The sequence below is a fragment of the Pimephales promelas genome, chromosome 12 (genome assembly GCF_988280905.1).
Source record: "Pimephales promelas chromosome 12, fPimPro1.hap1.1, whole genome shotgun sequence".
NCBI lineage: Eukaryota > Metazoa > Chordata > Actinopteri > Cypriniformes > Leuciscidae > Pimephales > Pimephales promelas.
Genome location: NC_142780.1, coordinates 14457107 through 14482478, shown reverse-complemented (window position 1 = coordinate 14482478; position 25372 = coordinate 14457107). Strand labels below are relative to the sequence as shown.

Below are 25372 nucleotides of genomic sequence, written 5' to 3'. Positions count from 1 at the left end.
GTAAATTATCAGCAAAAGATGTTAAAAGTGAACTACTCCTTGAAAGCCCATATTTCAAGCAAAAACAGAACGTACTGATTGTGTAAAGTATCCTTAAAGCCAAGGTGTTTAAATAAAAATGTAGATTTAAATTTAATAACTGGAAATGTATAGTCTGTGACGAAGGCAGCCCTGTAGCGTAGTGCTGCATTTACAGGCACTTTAGAATTTGTGTGAACTTAAGAGTATGAAAAGCTTTTTGTTTGGACCTCCCACTATTACAAGAGTATAGCCATTCGTTTTAATCTTATCAAAATGCTCTTACATGAATATTAAAAGGAGTCTGCCCTTTTGTGAATGATCTGAATAAACGAACATTCAAAAAGATGAAAACCGCAATCAAGTCCACCCAAATATTCACAGCCCTAGAGCCATGGCAATAAGTCTCCATGAAAACCCAATTAAAATGCTGGCTTCTTTTAAAATGAACATTTGCAATTTTCAAATGAGTGCTCAGACCCAGTTGAGTCACTAGACCTAGATGAAACAAAGACAATAGCCTCCATAGATTTCTCACAAACAGGACTTTATTCCATCACAGGTTTAGCAGACAGAAAAGCCTTTTTGAAGTCAACATCCATTTTTAATCCTCACACAAACAGAACAGAGCATTTTCATATAAAAATAACATTGGTCTTCAAATTGAGCATAATTTCCTCCAGGCATGTGGTGCAAAGACCCAACCAGATGAAAAAATGGTGGGTCACGTATCAAAAAGGGCAGAAAGGTCACATCTATTCCTTGGAGGCCATGTGTGCCATCAGGTCACAGACACGGTTGCTGTACCCGAACTCATTGTCATACCTATGAAAGGAAGAGAATGGATTAGACTCGTTCAAAAAGTACACAAGTAAAGAGACCTCAAACGCACGGTTTCTTATGCCCTTCAAATGGTGTCGGAAATCTTAAATTACGAGTTAGGAGGACATGAATAACCAAGTAGGTAGAATTTAAAGGGGTGGTAAAATGCCATTCACAAGATGTAAAATAAGTCTCTGATGTCCCTAGAGTGTGTGTGTGTTAACACAAAATACCCCCCAGATATTTTTATATAGCATGTTAAAGTTGTCACTTCTTGAGGGTTTGCAAAAACGCACCGTTTTGTGCCTGGCCCTTTAAATGCAAATGAGCTGCTGCAGAGGGCAGGGCTTCAAGAGATCATGTGTGTTAGCAGCTGTGATAACCTCATGCAGACACTAAAAATGACAGAAAATGTTCTCCATGTAATGTTAAAATGGAGTCAGTCAAAGATGGAGACTCAAGAAGTGACAACATGTAGAATCACTGGTATAGGAAAAGATGGATGCTAGAGTTTGAGCTGACACAAATGTACTCTTATTCAACCACTCTTCCTCTTCTCAACATGGACTGAGTTCCCAGGGGTGGGGTTTGTACATTTTGGGGTTGCTGATGTCACAAACCCTGGAGGAATGTCGTGTAGTCCCTACCAGCCATTTGTTGTAGTCCTTTCCTTTAAAAGCAAATATCTTCCTTTGCTTTGAGCGTTGGAACTTTGATAATGCTGTTTAATATTTCACACTAACTAAAATTAGAAAGTGAAATCATAGCCTACTTCACCACCTCTTTAAGGGGAGGGGGTGGTGGGGGGGGGACTGGATTCAAAAAGAGGCATTTTGATTTGAAATTGTAAAAATATAGATAAACCCTTTATTTAACCTTCAATGGTTATATCTAAAATATAGATATAGCTACAGGATAAAAGTGCCTCTTGATCATCACAAAAAAAAACCGACAGGGTGATTACAAGCCTGACACAAAGCTGCTACTAGACATTACAATGTTGATTTGAGTTGAAGATGAACAATTAAGGGATACCACTTATTACACAAACTTACCTCGTAATTATGGGGACATTAAATATTGATTGTACACGAAACTATTAATCATAACGTACAAGACGGTTACTCAGTGTACAAAACCTCCAGGTCATGTTTCCAATGTTGTGTATACAACAATTACAGTGAAATCAATATTGAAGTACTTCAATTGCGCTCAATATATTCAATAACCAGAACAGATGCAAAACTGCACCAGCAACATTTTGTATGATATGAGGGGTCTGTTATACGGTCACTAAAGAGTGCCGAAATTATGACGTCACTTTGTAGGCCAAACGCGGAAGTAGTAAGCATTTTAGCACTTCCGGTTCCCTCGCCCTAAAGTCTATGGGTTTTTTTAAATGGGGTTTTGCTAAATCACCTGAAATAAGGTCTGTGGTTAACAAAGCCTCTAAATATTTTCACGTTTTCATAAAACACACCAGTTATAACCTGCTTGTGTTCTTTTAAACTTCATATAAGCTTCAAAATGTATACATTTGGGATTAACTTGTAAAGATTATCTTAAAGACAAAACGTGTAAAGGTCACAACTCTGTTGAACACAGATCTTGTTTTTTTTTTGCGATTTTCCTAAAGTCAATGGGGAAAATGCATAGCTTTGATCGAGGGAACCCATGCGCAGCTAACTTCCGAGTTTTACTACAAAGTGACGTCATAACTTTGGCACATTGACAGTCATTGGATGACAGTCCTTGGAATTGACCAATCAGAATCAAGCATTTCAGATCAGTGTGTATAGCTAGCAAGTCTGCATTAAATATGGACTGATTTGGAACAATTTAGTATAAGTGTTAATTATTTGGGTTCGTTCAAGATGTAAAACAAATAAAACTTTGTTATGACACGTCACTGAGGTTGGTAGAAGTTTTCAGTTGAAAACAGTTGAAGGCAGCATCTTACCATGTGACCAGCTTGACAAAGTGCTCATTGAGGGCAATGCCAGCACCGGCATCAAAGATGGAGGAACGACAATCCCCGTTGAAGTCAGTGGACACCACCTGCACATGAAAAGACAAGAAAATTAATGCCGCTTCGAAACCTTTACACTTTACATTCAACTTGGACAGTTTGATGTGCATACCTGCTCCTCTGTGTATCCCAGAATGCCTTTCATGGGTCCATCAGCTGCAGCCTTGACCACTTTCTTGATGTCATCATACTTGGCCTGATGACGCATGAAAAGCCAACAGGCGTCAAAATGAGGTCATTCAACTTAAGCCATTTTTATCACGAAGGTTTGGAAATACTCACAGGTTTCTCAAGGCGGACGGTCAGATCCACCACGGACACGTTGGGGGTGGGGACGCGGAAGGCCATGCCAGTGATTTTGCTGAAACAGGAAGAAACAAGCATCAGAATATGTTTGGATTGCTGAAAGGGGAAGCAAAAAAAACCAAAGAGGACATCGAATACCTAAACTTCCCTAACAGAACATTCCACTTTTGAGTAAATATCACAAGACACTTTGTGCTGCAGGTCAATCAACTCTGACCTTTAAAATGAGGGCGTGCAGACTACTTGTGAAAGTGGATGTTGGGCAAGTAAATTCCGGTAATAAACTGCAATCTAACAGTTTTCTTTAAATGTCTTAGTCGTGATGGACTGATAGAGGGGGTTGGCACTCACCCATTGAGCTCAGGAATGACTTTGCCCACAGCCTTGGCAGCCCCAGTGGAGGCTGGGATAATGTTCTGACCGGCACCACGGCCATCCCTCCACAGTTTCCCAGAGGGCCCGTCAACAGTCTTCTGTGTGGCTGTGATAGCGTGAACAGTGCTCTGAGAGAAAGGTGGGAGAGGGTTAATGTCCTGCGAACGATTATAAAACCAAAGCGTTGCTTGAATCTCATTTATTTGCACCAACTGACACATTTCAATAAGAGCAAAGTAGTGCTTGACAAGGAAATGGAATAGAAATTTGTCAGATGCATCAATCACTTAGGTCAAAAGGCTTTTTGGTGAGATTGGACAAGCCATTTAATCTTACCATAAGACCTTCAATGATGACAAAGTTGTCATGGATGACCTTGGCCAAGGGAGCCAGGCAGTTGGTGGTGCAGGAGGCATTGCTAGAAAAACAGACAGGTGGAATCAGTCACAAAGAGGACTTGGTAAATCAACATGAACAAACGTTTGTATTACACGTGGATACATTTCCTGCACGTCATGGAGTGATTTGAACTGTTTGCTTTAGTACACCCCCTACAGGATAGAACAATGACTAGCAGAGATTATGCTTGGAGATTTTCTACTCTGCATAAATGTAGCTTAAGCTAAGGTATCTTCTAATTTTAAACAAAAAATAAATACCTTTTTTATAAATGTTACTGGTCGCTTGTCAGTTTTATTTAAAGGCTTGCTCTTTTTATATTAAATTAATTGCATAAATGTAATTTTATGTTACTTGTCAATTACTTATTTTTATTTGAATATCATATTAAATGCATTTAATATTTAAATCACAAACATGTATGAAATTAAAGAAGCAACACTTGGTTCCGATTTTAATACATGTTTGAGATTATATATTAAAAAAATACATTTAATATATGACGTTCAAATAAAAATAAGAAAAAGTAATTGAAAAACAGAACACATTTATTCAATTCATTTAATATAAAAAGAGCAAGCATTTAAATAACTGACAAGTAACATTTATGAAAATAAATAAAATGCATTTTTTTTTAATTTGTTTATATATAAATGTTACTTGTCAGTTATTTAAATGCTTGCTCTTTTTATATTAAATTGAATAAATTGTAGGCTACTTGTCAATTACTTTCTTATTTTTATTTGAACGTCATATATTAAATGTAATTTAATATTTAATCAAACATGTATTAAAATCAGAACCAAGTGTTTAATACATGTGTGCGATTAAACATTAAAAAAACACATTTAATATATGATGTTCAAATAAAAATAAGAAAAAGTAATTGACAAGCAACATAAAATTACATTTATGCAATTAATTTAATATAAAAAGAGCAAGCATTTAAATAAAACTGACAAGCGACAAGTAACGGTTATAAAAAAATAAAAATAGTGTTATTTAAAATAACCCAAATATTTGCCAAGTATTTTTTAAAATGTTAAATTGGAACATACATATTTTAAACTAGTTTAAAATAAAGCTAACAACTTTCTGGTCATTTGAGAAAAAAAAAACAAAAAAAAACTAAGTTTCATCCAACTGTACATCCTTACCTGACAACTTTAAGGGAATTATCATATTTCTCATGGTTGACGCCCATGACAAACATGGGGGCATCTGCACTTGGGGCAGAGATGATGACTCTCTTGGCACCACCCTTAAGATGAGCCTAAAAGAGAGCAAAGGTTCAGAGACAGGAAGTGCACAGTAGCTTTGATGGCCGACACAATGACTACGACTACATACGGAAGCCTTCTCAATGGTTGTGAAGACACCGGTAGACTCCACAACATATGTAGCACCTGCATCACCCCATTTAATGTTGCTTGGATCCCTCCTGCATGGACACAGATGGAGAAATCATGAGTACAGCGCTGAACGCAGCATGTAGTGTTTGTAGAAACAGCACTCACTCGCTGAAGACGGTGATGGCATGACCGTCGATGACCAACTTGCCGCCTTCTGCCTTAACCTCACCCTTGTACTTGCCATGGGTGGAGTCATACTTGAACATGTAAACCTGCAAATAGAAGAGAATCATTTTAAATGCAAAATAAAATAAACTTCAAAATTGCATGAAAACGGTAAGTTCAGAAGAAACCAAAGTTATGAACTTGCCATGTAATCAAGGTCAATGAATGGGTCATTGATGGCCACAATCTCTACTTTCTTGGACTGGACAGCTGCACGGGTCACTAGACGCCCAATGCGGCCGAATCTGAGACAGGAGGAAATACTCATTTTGAACAATTCTGCAACCGATATCATTTTACAGTATACATTGTAATAAATGGGATTTCCTTCCTTTAAAGAAATCCCTTCAGTAAGGAGGCATTAAATTGCTTAAAATAGATACTTAAAATTTATTTTGAACCTTCCATTCAAACAGACTCCTAAAAAGAAACCCATCAGTCCTCAAAGTGCCAAAACTTAAGAAATGTTTGACCACAAAATCAGCATAATGATTTCTGAAGGATCATGACTCTGAAGACTAAATAATGATGCTGAAAATTCAGCTTTGCCATCATAGGAATAAACTACAGTTAATGCATATTGCACTGTAATCTCACATTACTAACTCTTCTACTGCATTGGAGCAGATAAAAATACAGCTTTGGTGTTCAAAGACAATCCAAACACAACATTTCAAAAGGAAGTGTATTGTATGGTTCTTAAAAATTAATCATCAATAACACTTACAATATAAAAATCAGAATACCCAAATAAAAGTTCATGTTTCCAATGTTGTGATGGCAAACATCTCCTACAGTAATTCTGCATCCCATCACTAGAGGGTGCATAGGTCCTATTACTGAGTCGATACAAAACCATTTTGAGTCCAGTGATTGGACCCTCTTGAAACCCACATGCCTAAAGATGAGCCAGTGAACAAGCACAACCTTATACCGAATATAGAAGGGGTCCTAACCTTCAAGCCATTCTGTTGCCAACAAAGCTAAACCCTGAACTGTTTAGATCAAAGACACTACCAAAGCAATAGAGTTTGCCAGAGCGTCATCAAGCTTGTCCTCTGCCATCCAGGCTTTGATAAGGAATTTCTGTATGTCTCCAGCGGTCATTCTGAGCTATTTCTGTCCTCATAACACTAATGCTGAAGACAGATAAGGTTTGACTGCATGAAAGCGCCACAAGAAATCCTCTTCACCTTTAGTTCACCTTTAAAAACATTTGCTGATAATTTACTCACCCCCATGTCATCCAAGATATCCATGACATTCTTCAGTCAAAAAGAAATTAAGGTTTGATTAAAATGTTCCAGGATTTCTCCATATAATGGACTTCACTGGTAACCAAACGGTTCAAGGTCCAAAAGACAGCTTCAGTGCAAACTGTTCAAAGGGATTTAAACGACTCCAGACAATGAATAAGGGTTTTATCAAGCGAAACGATCACTTATTTAAAAAAAAATATATATATATATTTTTATAAGTTTTATAAGGCAAGGCAAGTTTATTTATATAGCACATTTCATACACAATGGCAATTCAAAGTGCTTTACATAGAAGAAATTAAAATAATCCAAAAAAGAAATCAGAATAATTAAAACAGTTTAGAATAAAAAATAAGAAATAATGAAAAATAAAAATTATGATAAAAATAAAATACAGTAAATTAAAACCATTTAGAATAAAATGAAGTGCAGTAACAGTCGGACGAACAGTGGCTCAAATGGTCGCCTTGCTCTGTTCTGTGACTCTCCTGTTCGAACTCGTTCATCAAAATGAACAAGTCTTTGCGTCATTTGGTTCATTCAACAAACGAATTGACTCGCGAAAAGATTCATTCATTTTGATGACCGAGTTCAAACAGGAGCCACCAACGCGCATCACAGAACAAGGCGATCATTTGAGCTTATAAAACTAGTACTTTTTTTTTTAAATGAGCGATTGTTTCGCTTGGGTCTGGGGTGCACGATATATCGAATCAATATCGTTATCGCGATATCACGTTGCTCGATATCCATATCGAAAGTGTCGCGATATTTACGCAATATTTTGTTTATGATGCGTCTGGTCCGACATGCACCGTTGCATTTCCCCCCGACTCATTTCCTGATTCTCCTTCTCCATAAACAATATTAAATCAAGAGAGGTTTAACTTTTCATGCTACAGATTTCCCACAGTGGTCAGAAAGAACGGGGGAGACACTTTGTTTTTCTCAATATAAAGTCGCTACTCGCTCCAAAGCTAACCGCCGTCACTCTCACTTCTCCCTTGCTCTCCAACCACACAGTCCCACACACACACACACACACACACACTTGCCGGCGGCTCGACGCGCACACCAGCGCACAAGTATAAACATCAGGCCACGGTCCACCTGGCAACTTCATGCGTTTTCACTGATCGGATAGCTATCTGATTTATCAAAATACGATCTTCAATTCCCGAGCTATATGCAGATTTAATGGAGTGCACGTCACCGAAAACAACAGTTATGAGCTGCGTTTTATGATCATCAGGTAAAATAAGATCATTTCGTTTATTTACTTTTAATGAAGATAACTGTGAAAAACGTCTGCGACTTACTTTCACTTTGATAGTAAATTTTCACAGCAGCTGCTCATCTGCGGTGATGCGTGTTGCAGTCGCGCGCGTCGTCATATCTAGCCATAACATGACGAGCCTGTAACGTTCTCATTTTTTAGCGTTTTTGGAAGGAGTACATTTTACATATGTGGTTTATTCAATAACGAGATGCGTTTACATTTGTCCAGTTTCAACTGAAATGCGGCCCAGACCACCTCCTGAAGTGGTTTGAGCGATTAGATTCAAATACGTCACGAATGCGTTTCACGGGGCATTTACATCTGGTCTTTTCACGGTCATAGCTATCCGGTCAAAGAAAACGCATATAGTGGCGTTTATGTTGCATAGTGTGTTCTGTAGACTTGCTATTTATTTATTTATTATCTTTTACACTGTAGTGTACACAACTAACATGTCCTGTTCTGTTGACATATTATTTAGGCCTATTTATTAATGCTGTACCAGTCCAATATTACTGTCAGTTGAAATAAATCTTATGTTGTAAGAAAACTTGTTTTATTTATTAATTTTTTGATGCGTTTTCCAATAACTTTTGTAGTTTTACATCCGTTTAAAAATATCGAAATTAATATCGATATCGCAATATTCATTATCGATATCGCAATATCACATTTTTGTCAATATCGTGCACCCCTAAGACCCTTATTCAACGTCTGCTTAGAACAGATGTCAAATTTTACACAATATGTGTTGTCCCGGAGCTGATTCAGTACATGTGTTAAAACTTAACACATTGTGTTGTTTTTTACACAACATGCGTTAACACACAATGTGTTAAATGTTAACACATGTGCTGAATCAGCTCAGGGACAACACAATATTGTGTAAAATTTGACATGTGTTCTAATAGTGTAATAGTTTAAAGCCCTTTGAACAGTTTGCACTTCACTGGCAACCAAATTGTTCAAGGTCCAAAAGACCGTTTCAGTGCATACATGGAGAAAATCCTGAAATGTTTATCAAAAACCTTAATTTATTTCCGACTGTCATCTTGGATGACATGGGTGAGTAAATTATCAGCAAAAGTTTCTAAAAGTGAACTACTTTAATTGTAAAACTTAACTTTAAAATCAACAGGCCAACGAAAACCAGTACCCACAGTACATACCGCTTTGCACTGATAAGACCTACTGATACGTGGAGGTACAACTTGAACATTTGCATGAAGTCCGTAAAAATTGAGAAACAGGCCAAAGGTATAAAGTCCTGTTTGATCAGTGGAGTCACACTTTAAATCTTCAGGTTAATCAAAGCTCACAAGAAGCAGCTTGTAATGGTCTATAAAAAGTGTGATTCAATTTACAAAAAAAAAAAAAGAAAAACTTTAACATTGCTAATATAGACTACTTTTTCCACTTCAAGTAACTCACTTGTTTAGTTAACATTTGTACAATCAAACGTAGTGTTAACTGTTAACATTAACACGCTGTGTGTGAACTAAAATGAACGAGCTTTCCCAAGTGACATTAAGCTGGACCTAAATTTTGCAGGACAAGCATTAAAGATATCATTTTGGTCTAAGTGTGCATGCTTGAACATGCACATACATCGATGTTCAAGCATGCACACCTAAACCCAAATATCAGCATGTCGCTTATGACATGTCCTGTTGCATAACTCTAACTACAAGCCTTGGAAAGGTCACAGCTGGTGCTCAAGTCTCCAATTTTAGAGACACTTCAGCTGGTTAGACCTAAATTGATTGTTGGCTACTGCATTGTGACAGGTGTATCAAACGCTGACTCAAAGCAAACTCCGACCCTGGAGTAAAGTGATGCAAAGAGGCAAAGTACACAAGAGATAAACGTGCCGTTATTTGACATCCTACACACAGCGATGGCACAATCCCAAACACTGGCTCGCGACTGGCTCGCGCAGCAGACGCCCCCTCAAATCATTCATACGAATCAATAAGGAGTCCAGTAAGAACATTGACATTTTTCAAAGACTTAAAGTTTAGGTTTCCCAAAGCCAATTATTAATAGCATTTTTACATTTATTCAACTCAACACGCAAAACAGTACTGTATTATAGATAAAAGCTCATATGAAAGGCTCTTCTATAAGCGTTTCAAAGCATTTCCAAGTACGTTGACTTCTTGGCAATAACGGTGTCACAGTTTATGTATAGGAGTTCTTACCCGTTGATACCAACTTTAACCATGATGCCTGATTTGGTCGTGTCCTCTGAAGAAAAAGAAAAGAAAACCAATTAGTGGACTAGCTGCATTGAGTCAGTCGAAGCACAAAGTGCAAGTTGTGAACTCGGAAAGCTGAAGTCTAGATATGCAGAGTGAGTGTAAATTTAAGTTCATACATTTCCCTTTAGGCCTACGGCGTTATAGGCTACTCATTGAGAAGTCATTTTGATAGGAGTCTAACCAACTGGTTTTCATGCAGCATTGTTGCTATCGCCCTGAAACTTTCAACTGTGCTCCATTCATGTAATTATAAGCTAGGTAATATTTGATTTATAAACTCAATAATGAATTTCTATCACTATATTGTTAACTGTGGCTACATGATTAAACACTCAACTAAAACTTAAAACAAAGTGTACTTCAAGCTGGAATGAATGTTAATTTACCGTTTGTGAGAAGCGTCTGTTCGTCCTGACACGATGTGAGTGGGAGGATAATGAGCATGAGGTTAATTTATATCTGGTGAGATAGCGGTGGCCACGCCTCCTTGGACTTCGGGCAATCACGACCACGCCCCCTTAGAATGTCAAGGTCGCAATGGGGGGAAGTTGGATGAAACACTCTCAAATAATTATAACAAATGACACCAAACTAACATAAAGTATTTATAATCAAATTATCAAATTATGTTAAATTACATTATAGAGCAGATATATTCAGAGTTTGTCCCTTTTGGAAATTTAGCAGTGAGAGATAAAGTTTAATGTCTTCAGTAATAGGCCAGGCCTATTTCCTGCAACTTCTTTGGTAGTAAATAATGCATTTAACTAAGCTTTTAAAAATAAAATATCTGTTGGTATGGATGAAATGACATACCAACATTGTTATTAATCTACATACCAACACAAAGGCTTCATGTTCGATTCATGAGCTCATTCTTCATGAGCGTTGTGCATATTTTTGCAAAAGAAATTTTTTATTTATTTTTATTTTTTTGCAAAAGAATTAAGAATATTTTTGTGCTGACTTTGCAAAAGAAAGACATTTAGGATAAAATGTGTTTGCTGAAGTAACTGTATTTTCTGAGAGAAAAGAAAATTTGATTTGAGCATGTCTGTCCTGACCTTCTAGCAGCAACTGTACCAGAGTGAGCGCGAGATGGAGGGGATCAAATCGCCCTCGTCGTGAGTGTGTGACATTTACAGGAAAGACCATGACCTGCCCTTTTACACAGCCATTCCTGAATCCCTGAATCCCTCACATTGGTAGGAAATCCTATGCTTTTGTACTTGCAGAATCACTAATCACTTCACATGTTCATCTGTATGCAAGTGGTAAAACCAAGAAAACCAGAAAAGTGATAAAAGTGAAGAAATAGATGATAAACATTATCAAAAGACACTGATTTCCTGTTTAAAACAAGATAAATATTTCAGAGTGACAGGGTAGATTAATTCCTTGGTTTATAAATTTGCATAGTGAATTTCGTCACAAAGTATTTGATTAATCGCATTATAATCTTTCTGTTATCCGTCAAATTTTGCGTTGGTGTTAATTATTAAAAAATCACAGGGTTATACTTGTAATTAACACTGACATGATCAAGGAGATTAGGTGCTCCACCACAAAAAAAAAATTAATTGCTATTCAGGCTTCATAGCAATTAGCTGTCATAGTGCAATGTTCCACATTTTGTTGTAAAAAATGATCTGTAACTTTGCAAATCTACAGAATTGTCCTTTTTCATTCTGAATTTAAGTAGTCTTGTCCTCTCTATGGTGTTAAGTTTCATCCGAGTTTACACTGAAGACAGTTTTGGACTGTCGTGGCTGCTGCTGTGGCCTTTTGGCTTCTTATGATAGTTCAAAGGTCACAGAGATGAAGAGGCCAAACTGTGTCCGTCATGGGATATTTGGGGTGTCACAGTTTTAAAATTGCCATCCAACCCTTTAATCATCACAACTTCCTTATTAAATAATGTAATACTTCTATACTTCTTTCTGTCACCTGATGGAGTTTTGGTTCCTTGCCACGGTTGCCTTGGCTTTTAGCTAGCTTACTAATGATTACCCAAGGGGGACATTGATGCAATTTTGTTCTAGAAACAGAACTTGTTGTATTATTTTCCTGTTATCATTGTGAAGCTGCTTAGATACAATCTCCATTGTAAAAAGCGCTATATAAATAAAGGTGACTTGACTTGTACATACGATTTATTACTAAATGATTGTTCTCATGAAAACCGGTTGAGAGCGCTCAGCAACTGCCCCTCAGAATAGTGTATGTATATCCCTGCTATCTGCTCCCCTGCCACCAGAGAGAATGTGCTGGACTGTCGCCAGGGTCAGGCTAAAAATACACAAACACTCGAAGGCTGACCCCGCACCCTTTCCACTGCGGTTATCTTGTGGAGTGACCTGCACGATCCACTTCACTCTGTGTCGTCTGACTCACATGATTCAGAACCAGACAAGCTTCTGAAAGTAACCCTGACTGACACAAAGAGCACATCTGTCAGGTCATATCGCAGAGTTCACCCCTGATAGCCCAGACTCTTCAGTTGGAAGACTTGTCGACCAGTTTGTGATTGAACTCTGGTGACATGTAGTTGTTTGCTTAAATGCTGCTCTCCGGTGTTGATCATTCTTTAGCTGTGTGCGTTGGTATGTGAGGGTGTTACATATTAGCCAACCATAAAGTGGCATAGCTGTTTGAGCTCAGAGTCCATAATCTGATCTGACAGGACAAGTCTAGTGTCTCAAGCTTCATGATATAGTGCTCTCTTGTGGTCAAAATCAAAAAGTGCCCTTAAAGGGTTAGTTCACCCAAAAATGAAAATTAAGTCATTAATTACTCACCCCCATGCTGTACCAACCCCGTAAGACCTTCGTTCGTCTTCGGAACACAAATGAAGATATTTTTGATTAAATTTGAGAGCTGTATAACTACCACATTGGCTCCTAAGGGACTGCCTCTTGACGGCCCAGAAAGTCAATGAAGAAAATGTTTAAATATCCCAAGTGACTACCGTGGCTCAACTATATGTTTATCAAGCGACGCGAATACTTTTTGTGCAAAAAAACAAACAAAAATAACGAGTTTATTCGACTATTTCTTTTCTTCCTTGTAGGCCAGAACGAAACTTCCTTAGATTTCCACGACGCATGCGCGAGAATTGCGATCTGAAGTAGTGAAGCTGGTGTGAGCAGATCGCAATTCTCGCGCATGCGTCGTGGAAATCTATAAGGAAGTCTCGTTCTGGCCTACAAGGAAGAAAAGAAATAGTCGAATAAACTCGTTATTTTTGTTTGTTTTTTCGCACAAAAAGTATTCGCGTCGCTTGATAAACATATAGTTGAGCCACGGTAGTCACTTGGGATATTTAAACATTTTCTTCATTGACTTTTTGGGCCGTCAAGAGGCAGTCCCTTAGGAGCCAATGAGGTAGTTATACAGCTCTCAAATTTAATCAAAAATATCTTCATTTGTGTTCCGAAGACGAACGAAGGTCTTACGGGGTTGGTACAGCATGGGGGTGAGTAATTAATGACTTAATTTTCATTTTTGGGTGAACTAACCCTTTAAAGGCCCCTGAAATCAAAATTTAAAGGAGCATTTCACTCATTTCAACATTAATCTTTATTGAAAGTGGATCATATATGTAGTCGAAATGTAAAAGATTTTTTGAATTTGGTGCCCTCTTGACCGAGAAAAGACAGAAAATAACCGAGGGGCGCATTTGTATGAAAGACTACAACACCCACAATGCACCACATTGCACAGCTCCGCAAGCCACACCCACTAATCCGGAACTGCGCGCACATCAGAGAAATCATTCTTTCGTCAACAAGGCTAACGTTAGCTGCCATCAGACTTTGAAATTCATTTCACGCAAAATTTCTAGTTAGTAATTTCTAATTTTTAGGACGAGGGATGTGAGAGCGGTGCAAGAGGACGGCGCGAGGCCGGTGGCGTGAGTGATAATGAAAGACAAGAGACGCACCGACCGGTCTCATATCTCTCACGGAGGAGCGGGAGCATAAATGGCCGATCGAGAGAGAAACAGGCTTGATTTTATGTTGTGTGTGGACATCAGTCGTCAAATATATTTTTGAAAGAACTAAGTGTTTTTAGCTAAGAATAAACTAAAAGAGTTACACGGTGTAGCTTTAAACTTTGTGCATTGTAACCTTGCAGATGTTGTTTATGGCTCAGGCAACAACATTACACACTAAATAAGTAAAATAATAATCAACCACCCCTTCAAAGCATATTAAAAACACCAAATAATAGACATAAACAAAATTAATACCTTGATAGCTCTGCTGCATTAAAGTGATATTTCACCCAAAAAAAGTGTCATAATTTCTAAGCCCTCATGACATTCCAAATTTGTATGGCTGTTTTGCTTTAACTTCTGTTGAACACAAAATAAATGATGTAGAATATCAACGCATTCTCATCCCAAAGCGCCATATACGACGCTTTTGCAAAAGCGTAAATATCCAACGCACATGGCACCCTTTAACGTCTAATGAGACGCTTCGGTTATGGTTAAGTTTAGGTATGGTGTAGGGTTAGTGTTAGACCACTAGGGGGCGCCTTCTGCCCAAATATATCTGCGTCTCATTTGACGTTAAAGGGTGCCATGTGCGTTGGATATTTACGCTTTTGCAAAAGCGTCGTATATGGCGCTTTGGGATTCTATCCAGTGAAAGTAAATGTTGAGCTTAATTAGGTATACCTTTATACATTTATACAAATATACATTTGAGTTGTTTGGGCTACTTTTATGGTACTTTATGTAATTTTTGCTTTATTATTCTCAGTTCTGGTGCCCATTCACATTCATTGTATTGCAAAAAGTAGCTCAGGCATTCTGCATCATTCAGCAACATTCTGCATAACATTTTTTGTGTTTAATTGAATATAATTGTGAATGAAAAATGACAGAATTTTCATCTTTGGATGAAATAGTTTTGCAAATAAAAGAACACCTATAAAAACGCCATAGCTTTATACTCATTTTAGGATAGTTTAACTAAAATTAGTCCGATACCTCTTACTTATGGGTGACATAGGCCTATAACGCTATTCAGTTCATAGACAGAGAATGCATTCCTTTACTTATAAAATATGTAGTTCAAGTTAAGATTGTATGGCTAATTTTAGTAAGGTTTTTTTTTCATACAAGCCATAATCCTAACACCCACACATTCATTTCACAGGCTGATTTTGTCATAAGAATTGAAGGGATTTTTCATGCAGTTCCCAAATGATTCAGTGGTTGTGGATGTACAGTATGTGAGACTCAGCAATGGAAGAGGAAATGAAGAGCAGTGCTGTTTTAATCCATTTACAATGATTGTTAATAGTACATCACATTGTTCAATAAATTGTTTCCATGATTATTAAGTTCCTTAGTTAAAACTAAATACATCGCACCACTAAACCCTAGACTTGTCACAGAAGGATGTGAATGTGTGTCAGCCAGCATGTCCTTGCACAATACGAGCTGATTAAGACTGAATTAAGGCTGAAAATCCTGCCACACTCTTCCAATTTGCATATTTGCAGCCCATAAGAAAATAAATTATACAGAAACAGGTGAAACTCCTTGATTTGCAGTGCGTGGGAGAACAACCTGGGTTTAGAAAAGCGTAACAAAAACACTTTATGATCAGGGAACGCAATCAAGATTCATGCAGAGCGCAAAAAGAAATTTTATTCATGCAAAAAATACAGAAAGTGAGCAGTATATGTCAATCATGCATTTTTTTGAGACTATATCTACTTTAAAACCTTTGTTCACTAGTAAACTACTAGCAGAATATCAAAAATGAAGGACAGTGTTGCTCAAGGAACAAGTAAAATACTTTGCTTCCTTCATAAGGAAATAAATACAGCTAAACAACATGTCACTTTAAAGCCAATGTAAAAAGAAGTATATTGAAAGACATGATATAATGAATTTGTCCACCTGTACAACTCTTTTCACAGGGTCCCAGACCAGACAAGAGTTTGGTAATGACCTCTACCTAAAGCTAAGCAGGACAACAGTCATCTCATGGTCTCGGCCCATCTCTCAGTCCATTATTAGCAGCCGAGGCCGCTCATAGAGCCGATCCGGTCCAGTTTCAGGCCAAAACAGCCTCGATTCCATCCCCTCCGCAACCGGTCCGGTGGAGCTCGCTTCTGATTGGCCAAAGCCCCCCTCAAAAGGCGGAGCCAGGCATTATCACTCTGCAAAGGTATGTCAATCCACTTGGGATATTCTGCGACCTTTAGCCCAGAGCTGAAGGTCTGCATGGGATCCTCCGACTGGTCACTCGTGAGGTTCTCAAGATCGTCAAGGGTCAAGAGGTCATTGTAGCGCTCAAGAAACTGCTCAATGACCTGCATTGCAGAGAAAGGAAATATGTTTCAATGTCTGTTTACCATAGATAAAGATATATGTGTACAAGTACTGAGGAATCCCACCTGCATGGCTTTGTGAGGGGTGTGCAGGGCTCGGGTGTGGCCCGGCACCGGATTGGCCAGAAGGACTAGAAGCACCACAAATACAGAGGAGCACAGCATGGCGCAAGTGATATTGGCCCCGGATACACCACTAATGCGAGTCGGGATTTAGATGAACGGTTTTAGATGAATACACTCAAACACAGGTACAGGAGAGAGACGCACGGGAATGCGAACAAAAAAACATTCTGCAGAAAATACTACACGGTACAAACAAAGAAACACAAAACACAGAAAGAGGTTAGTCTGTGTTATTGTTATGCATTTTTTTGCAAACCGTTTGAACAAATTCAGCTATATACACAGGATTATAAACAACAAAATAAAAGAACATGTAAATAAATACACTTTTAAATAACATTTTTAAATTATACAGTAAATAAAAAAATCAAATCCAAGTCATTGTAGGATTTTGTTGTTGTTGACATTTTAATGTAAATACATTTACATTACAAAAATTATTCTCATTAGATTAGTTTAATTCAGTACACTAAAAACTAAATCAGGATAAAGATGAAGTACAACAAACACTACTACTATGATGTATTACATCCCATTTTAATAATTGTTTCACATTACAAGAATGATTTTAAAAAGTATTTATTTGTTTGTTTTTGCATTATGGTAATGATGATTTGAGGGAGTGCTACATTTTCATAAAAATAATGATATAATATGATTAACAATGCAAAAAAAATATTAAATAATAAAGTTCCTTTGTTTTCTATTAACAAAACATAAAATATATATATATATATATTTTTTTAGGTAAAGGATGACCCGGACATGTTCTTGGCAGGTTTTAGATTCACCCAGGGCAGAAAAAAAATGCTATCAAAAATACCTAATATAATTTTATATTGTCTTAATGATGTATATGAAAATAGTTAAGTTATACAAGTTTAGTAAAATTCATGGTAAAAATCTGACCTGTTAAATTTAGTTCCACAATTTTTTTACATGAAAATCAGAAGATAAAGTTTTGTTTTACTCACCAATAATAGTTCGAGGATCTTCTACAACTTGACTGAATTCTTTAGTCCTGATCCATCCCTCTCTCTCTCTCTCTCCCTCTCTCGTTTCTCTCAGTTTTTGGCACCTGCTAAGAGCATCCCTGTCTTTCCCTTTCCTCTCTCTTCCTTTCTCTGAGTGCAGGAATGTGATTTAATGCGAGTGGCGTTTGTATCTCAGTGTGTGTTTGTGTGAGCTTGGTGAGTATGTTAATAGTAAGCATGAGGTATCTATATATGCTTTGCTCGTCCCCCCTTCCACTCATACCACACACACCTCTTTTCCCTCCCTTTTCTCTCTCTCTTCTTATCTTAATGTTTCTCGGTTCGGATGATGTCAGAGGTATCATGGGGGTGTTTGATGTTGTCGGGGTGATCAGGCATGGGGATGCCACCTTCTGCCTGGAAAATGACGTCATTTGCACGCACATCACAAAAGAAATGCAGGGCACCACAACCAGGTGTTGCCCTCCTCCGCCCTCTACTTTAAATGATCTCATCCTTCCTTTATTCATTCCTCATCCATCCATCTCGTGTCCCCTTGCATCCTTCTGTTTGCAAGGTGCGACTTTGGCTGCCAAAAGCACCACAGGCTGGCAGAATATTGTGTCTGTTGAGAGGATGCCAACACTTTTTTGGTGTACTTAACTCAAGGAGATATATAGAGCTTTCAATGTCTGTTTGGATAGGAATGAGGCATTTTTTTTGTCTTTTGCACATGAAAAGCAAATGCTTGAGTCCTAAAATCATGGTCGATATGCATCATCAGAATTGCATGAGAAAAAAGCTACATTTTAAAGTGCATTTTTATTATAGGTCATTTATTGTACCTTGATTTTTCTCCGCATTAATCCGCTCTTGTGGGTCACTGTGAGAACTGTCTTTGCTTTTCTTTTTCTGTCTCTCTCTGTGAATGCCATCACAGTCTGCCAGTGCCATCTGCTTACTGCTCCCCCCGGCCTCAAGAACATGATACAAGAGCCTACACACACACACACACACATAGATATAATGATTTTTATACTGTACAATTCTATCCCCTATCCCTAAACCCAAATAGATAGATAGATAGATAGATAGATAGATAGATAGATAGATAGATAGATAGATAGATAGATAGATAGATAGATAGATAGATAGATAGATAGATAGATAGATAGATGGGGGGTTTGATTTTAGTAGTGTCATTTCAAGTCATAGAAAAGGCATGCAAATTAACAAAAAATAAATAAATAAATGCAATTTTAAAAATAAATAAATGTACGTTTTAGTTATGCTATATTTTATTGTGTAGGAATTGTGGGAATATATATTTTTAAAAATCTGTATTCTTAATCCTTATCCATTAAATGGAAGAGTCAAGTAAATGAATTTGTTAAAAAGAGTGTGAGCCCTGAACAATATTCAGCTCCTACAACTTCTGGAATCCTGAAATTCATTTATATTAATTATTTGATAATTTGATTATTTACAATATATACCCATATTAAATAAATATTTTAAAAACAAAACTATAGGGCTAGGGGGGGGCCTTCAAATATTGTTTTGGACAATGGAGGCCTTGGAGTCAAAAGGTTGAGGACCACTGACTTAATTCAAGCACAAAGACAACCTTGAACGTGTTGATATAATGCAGTGTCACAACATAACACAATCATTTCCCTTTACCACAGCACAAGCACAATATACAATTCATTTATGATCCAACTCTCATCATAAAGACACAACATTGGTCTAACACAGTAATAGTCTGACAAAAACTCTTGGAGAAAACTACACACACATACACACGCACCCTGAGGTATCCCTGGCTTCATAAAAGCATCAGCGTCCAGAGAGGGGCTCTTGTGTTTGATCAGGTTGAAGCCAGTGTTTTTACGGTTGTGTACCCTGTCTGAGTTTCTCACACTGCGAAGGATCGCAGGTTTATCCAGCCAGCTGCTGCCACTAGCATCCAATCCAGCTGGAACCTAGCAACAGAGCCATTTACAAGATCTAATTTATTTACATTACAGTGCTTATTTACTCTAATTACAGATATCAGTCAAATTAAAATATGCTACATATAATATACAAGTTGTCAAAAGTCATGGTTTTTCTATTTAAAAGTCGTAATATATTATTTGACCACTTTCAGTCATTAAAATTTATTTTCCTGCTTTGCCTTGCATATTCACAAAATAAATGAGTCACAGCACTTTGCAACACTTTTCTTTCCAGTCTGATATCATTAGTGCTGCCCCATCCACACACTACAACGTATCACACCACATTGTGAAATTTGAACTGAACTAATCGGGGATCTTTAGCTGCTTATTTCTAACTCTGGGATCCTTCATAGGGATGTATGCAGAGGAGTAGGTGCTACACACAGCCCGGTCCATAGAGGAAACAGCGTGTTTGGTTGAGACTTGTACTTGGCAGAACTGGGTGGAGTTGGTGTGCCTGTACTTAATGGTGGGAAGGAGGAGAGTGGCGGAACCAGACCAGAGGGTTGGAGGGTCGAGGCACAGCTGAAGACTTGAAAGATTGAGGCAGAGCCAGAGCAATAGCCGCATTTCCACTGCCGGGCTAGGGCTGGGCCAGAGCTAACAGCGAGCCGAGTCGAGCCAGTGGCCTCGGGCTTGCGTTTCCACTGCCGGGCCAGTAGCCCCAGAACGCTGCCCTAAACCCCGCCCCAAACACGCCTTTCTGGATCAAACGTCATACAACCCAGCCCATTTCAACGTGTTTTATGAATTAATTTATTTTTTAAGTTAGGAAGATAACATGTATATTGACTCACCGGCCGTGGCTGAAATAGTGTCCCGATTGTCTCACGAGTCGCCACTAACAGAGGGACGGTGACCCAGCACACCGTCCATCAAGTCGAACCATGGAAAAATCCTTCTCTGAACTCCGCTTTGTCCATTGTGCATTTTAATCGCCTTGTACAATACTGCGCCCGCAACTTTTTTAATTTTTCCTGAATTTGAGGCGTTACTCGCTGAATGCTCAGCTTAGAAAGTTCAGCATCGATGTATTTTGTAACATCCTCGTTTCTTCACACGCCGTGACTTCGTACAAATTGAGTCGTACCCTTTCTTCTGCCCAAATGCTCAGAAGAGCTGTGGTATCCTCGACAGACCAGTATAGGCGATTCTCCATTTCAAGCAGCAATTTTTTTTGCGTGATATTGCTTCAGATCATAACGTTCCATAACACAGATAAACTCCGCCTTTTACCTTGAGCACGCCTCTAGCACAAGCTGGCCAACTCTGGCCCAAGGTATTCGACGGGGCAGAAATCCTGGCCGTTGGCCCCCGAGTAAGCCCCGATCAAGCCCCGGAAGTGACAGTGGAAACGCGACTGGCCCTGGCACGCACTAGCACGGCTCGGCACTGGCCCGGCAGTGGAAACGCGGCTAATGATAGACCAAGGTGGAGCCAGAGGGAAGAGGGAGCCCGGCAGAGCCTGCCCTGAGGGGTGACAGGCCATGGTGGAGCTGAGGAAGCATTGAGTCATGTTGGAGCAGATGGGTAGGGGGGGGTCATGGAGGAGTCTGGGGCCAGAGGCATGAGATGGAGCTGAGGAATCCACAGGCCAAGGCAGAGCTGATGAGTGGAAAGTACCAGGCATGAGGAGCCTGGGGGCTGAAGGGAGACAACGGAGGTGAGGCAGAGGAACTAGATGGCTTAGGCCAGGGGTGTCCAATCCTGCCACTGGAAGGCCAAAGTCCAGTTCAGCTCCAACCCCAACTAAACAAAGCTGAACCAACTAATCAAGGTCTTTCTGGGCATACTAGAAACTTCCAGGCAGGGGTGTTGAAGCAAGTCGGAGCTAAACTCTGCAGGACATTGGCCCTCCAGGAGCAGGTTGGACACCCCTGGCTTAGGCAAAGGAGAAGGAGAGGGAGGCGGGGCATGAACATCTGTGATGGAGACTTGGAGCTGGGCAACGGTGATGAAGGCAACTAGGAGCTGGGTAGTGCCAATGGCGACAAAGGTGACAAGAGTTTAATTCTTACAAATAGCAAGAACTGCACATATACCAACTTTATTCACAAACATCAAACTTAGGTAACTGAGGTTTTAAATACGCAAGGAATGATGATCAACAGAACAGTGAATAGGTGTGCACTAATAATAAGAAACCATAACAAACCAGAAACTAAACATCGAATGGCAATGAAACAGAACAGAACATAACTATGAACTAAACAAAAATTTGATGTGACATTTTAATAGAGGTGTTTTCAAACGAGATACCATATTTACTGATGTTGTATAACAAGAACTGCACTGAGGGTTGATGGACAATTGAAATTGAATTTCTCCGGAATAGGCTGAAGTCTTTCAGGCGCTGGAGGACCTCCTAAACGTGCTGGCGATTTTCAGCCAAGCTCCAGAAGTAAACAAGAATGCTGTCAATGTAGACTATTACAAACTGGTGGAGGTACTCCCAGAGCACTTCATGCATAAAATCCTGGAATACACAGTTGATACGGCATTGATCAGGCCAAACTGCATGATGCAGTACTCATTGTGGCCTGTAGCAGTCTTCTATTTGTCTCCCTCACATATCCAGATGAGGTTGTAGGCACTTAATCAATTTTTATTTACGTTTGCATGCTAACTTTGACGGAGCCAAAATTATATATATATATATATATATATATTTTTTTAAAAATGGTTCTGTGGACCCCTAATGACACTTTTGGGTGTGTTAGTTTATTCTTTGAAAACCTCTATTAATTTTAGCTCAGAACATCAACTATTATAAGGACCCTTTAAAATCTAAACTAATACAAAGAAATATTCTAGGTGATTCGAAAAGTTTATCCCAGAAGCTGGACGTGAATGCAGACTCTCAAACAGAAGTAGACATGTCTACCCCTTGCAGACACCAGAAGGTGCTCTTATTTTATATAACACACTCACCAAAACAGCAGAAGAGTAATTGGCCTCTACAGTCTGACTGTCACTCAAGAGAAAGAGAAAGAGCCAAAGCGAGACAGAGAGAGAACGCTAGCATGAGAGAGAAGGTGTGTAGGAGGATGGGTAGGCGAAAAGAGAGGGATGAGACAAGTATTAAAAATGAGGGTATGGTAGGATACGGCTAGAGCCCACCAGCGTGTCACCTCTGAGTGAGAGAAAGAGGCGAAGGTGGTACATGCGAGTATGTGTGTTTTCTGTAGTTCTGTAGGCAGGGAATCTAGCAGTGTGTGTGTTTGTATGGATGTACTGTATGGTGAGAAATAAGAGTGGGCAGATTCATCTGTGTAGGTGTGTGGGTGGGTGAGAGGACACCAGACCCTGAGAAGAGCACTACATTTCAAAATGAAGGTTTTTCGAGTTCATAAAGTTTGGAGTGAGATGAAGAAAGAAAGAGGATGTGATGGCCTGAGATTGGTGATTCTGTCAGAGCCAGATATGACTGACAGACCCCACCAAGACTTTCTTGTGTGCAAAACAAAATTGAGCAAAGACAGATCAACAAACTATGATGTTCATTTTAAGGGATGCAGACAGCAAGCAGAAACATTTTTTGGGAATATCATTTAAGGCACGTTAATGCAGATATTTGGCATTAAACCAGCACTAAGCTGGGGTTTTTTTTTTTACCTTAACTGAATAGCTTTTAGCAAGATATTACAATGGTTATATGACTATTTTCGGGTTGAATGCAAGGGGGTAATCCATCGACCGGAAGTTGAAGCCTTGCGGGAGCTGCCATCTTGTAGCAGAACTTCACTTGCGTTAGCATTCCCATTGACTCCCATTCATTTTGGCGTCACTTTGACGGCGAATAACTTTACATCTGAGGCGCTTGACAACCCCATTTGTCCTTTATTTATTTCTAAAGAAACACGACAATGAATGAAATGCTCCATTCCTTGTAGCTTATGTTATGGCCCTGTAGAAGCAGTTTTTTGTAAAGTAGGCTAATGATTGCGTCATACCCATGCGACTCTCTGTCGCACAGTAGAGAGATTACCGTATGGACAGGAGGAGTAGCTCGCGGGCAATCGGGGAAATGTGGAGGCAAAATGACAAAATAACTAATCAGAATACCTTGCGAAAGTGTCTCCTTCTCCTAGCTCATGGACAGCTCCTACTTACACTCTCCGCCTTTGCATGTTTGGGAAGGGAATGATTCAGATTTCTCATGCCACAGCCACCAGAAGACAAACGGGTTGCTCACGTCACATCTACGTCATCAAGCTCTGTTTGAGTCTGCGCGTCAGGGACGGAAGTGCTAAAAAAATCGCCAAAAACGGCTTCAATCGTCTCAATGGAGTTCCAATGAGATGGCTCTATCCACTTCTTATACTGTCTATGTTGCTTAATACTGATCACCTGGCCTTCAGATTTCATCATTAGGGGCCATGTTCTTATGCATTACTTTGCTGAACAGCCAATCAGAGTAATCTTGACTTTTTCACCAATGGCTTCAAAGCTAATTAAACCTGCATAATCGGCCAAAAAGCCACCAACTGTGATTCAACTAATGCCAACGGTGGAATACAAAACCACTTTCTTTAAGAACGGCCCCTCATCACATGTGTTTTTTCACTTAAAAATATGCAATGCAGTGTTGTGGAATTGGGAAAAAAGGTCTAGAGTCATGTTTTTACAAGTTTTTGGCTGCTTCATTTTAGAACAATGTGTCAAGTGTGAGACACTGAAAAAGACACAAGATGCAAATGCAATGGGCAAACATGTCCATAGTGCATGTTTACATATAAAAACAAAGGAAAAAGCTGGGCCGTAGAATGCAAAAACATGTTATTTGTGAACAGCCCTTAAGGGACGTTTAAAATGGGTGGAATAAAAAAAATGCAAGGTCTAGAGACAAGTTTTTTAAAAACTCAGTGCTCATGCACGAGAAGCTGAACAAGAGACAAGATGCACATGTTATATGTACTGTACAAAAACAACGTAAGCGAGCGCAGTGGAATGCAAAAACACGTTCTTTATACACAAAAGAGCACCCTGAATATTCTGCCATTTATATTAAGATTTTTTGAAAAAAAAAAATGGTGAGCAGAACGGTAGATTTTTCTTTCTTTTTGGCCTAACTATTCCCTGGCTGACACTGAGTGGTAAGGTTTAGTTGAGTTTGACAGCTACGTCTCCCAGGTATAGACTTCAGCATAGTCCTACACATTTCTGCAGTCATTCCTGATATAGGTAGCTGGTGGATATAATGAAGACTCTGGCACATATCCCAGCTGTAAACGGATTAACTACACGGTCAAATTGTACTGTCACGACAAGATACAAACATGCTCATATATGCACCACAGAGAGGCTGAGGCAATGGGAATCGTAGCGGAACATAAATTAAAGGGGCGGATGGGATGGCACATTTACATATAGGCAACACCCCCATGCTCCATAGAAATGCTGTTATTTTTCATGTGCTAAATTGTTTTTCTGCTACTGTTTTTACTTCAAAACAACTGCTTACTTACACATTCGAAAGGCTACAGTGTTTTGGGTGACTGCCGGTGTGTTGCTATATGCAATTGCAAAGGTTTTTGATTTGTTTTTAGCACATTGCTATGCTAGGGCGTTAATGGGTTTGCTGGTATGG

At 38.9% G+C, this 25372-nt stretch overlaps 2 protein-coding genes across 2 annotated transcripts; both read right to left on the bottom strand.

The window, feature by feature from the left end:
- Positions 1-544: 544 nt before the first annotated feature.
- On the bottom strand, positions 545-10795 carry gapdh (glyceraldehyde-3-phosphate dehydrogenase). The gene is made up of 12 exons (XM_039694429.2): positions 10712-10795; positions 10266-10311; positions 5672-5771; positions 5467-5573; positions 5300-5390; positions 5107-5222; positions 3887-3968; positions 3527-3678; positions 3152-3230; positions 2982-3065; positions 2801-2898; positions 545-843 (listed from the first exon to the last, which is right to left on the bottom strand). The coding sequence occupies exons 1-12, from the start codon at positions 10767-10769 to the stop codon at positions 774-776; spliced, it is 1083 nt and encodes a 360-aa protein (XP_039550363.2). The 5' UTR covers positions 10770-10795; the 3' UTR covers positions 545-773.
- Positions 10796-15970: 5175 nt separating this feature from the next.
- On the bottom strand, positions 15971-18008 carry nppcl (natriuretic peptide C-like). Its single transcript, XM_039694448.2, has 3 exons — positions 17780-18008; positions 16746-16984; positions 15971-16661 (listed from the first exon to the last, which is right to left on the bottom strand). Exons 2-3 carry the CDS (start codon positions 16842-16844, stop codon positions 16362-16364), a joined length of 399 nt encoding a protein of 132 aa, XP_039550382.2. The 5' UTR covers positions 16845-16984; positions 17780-18008; the 3' UTR covers positions 15971-16361.
- Between the last annotated feature and the right edge of the window lie 7364 nt (positions 18009-25372).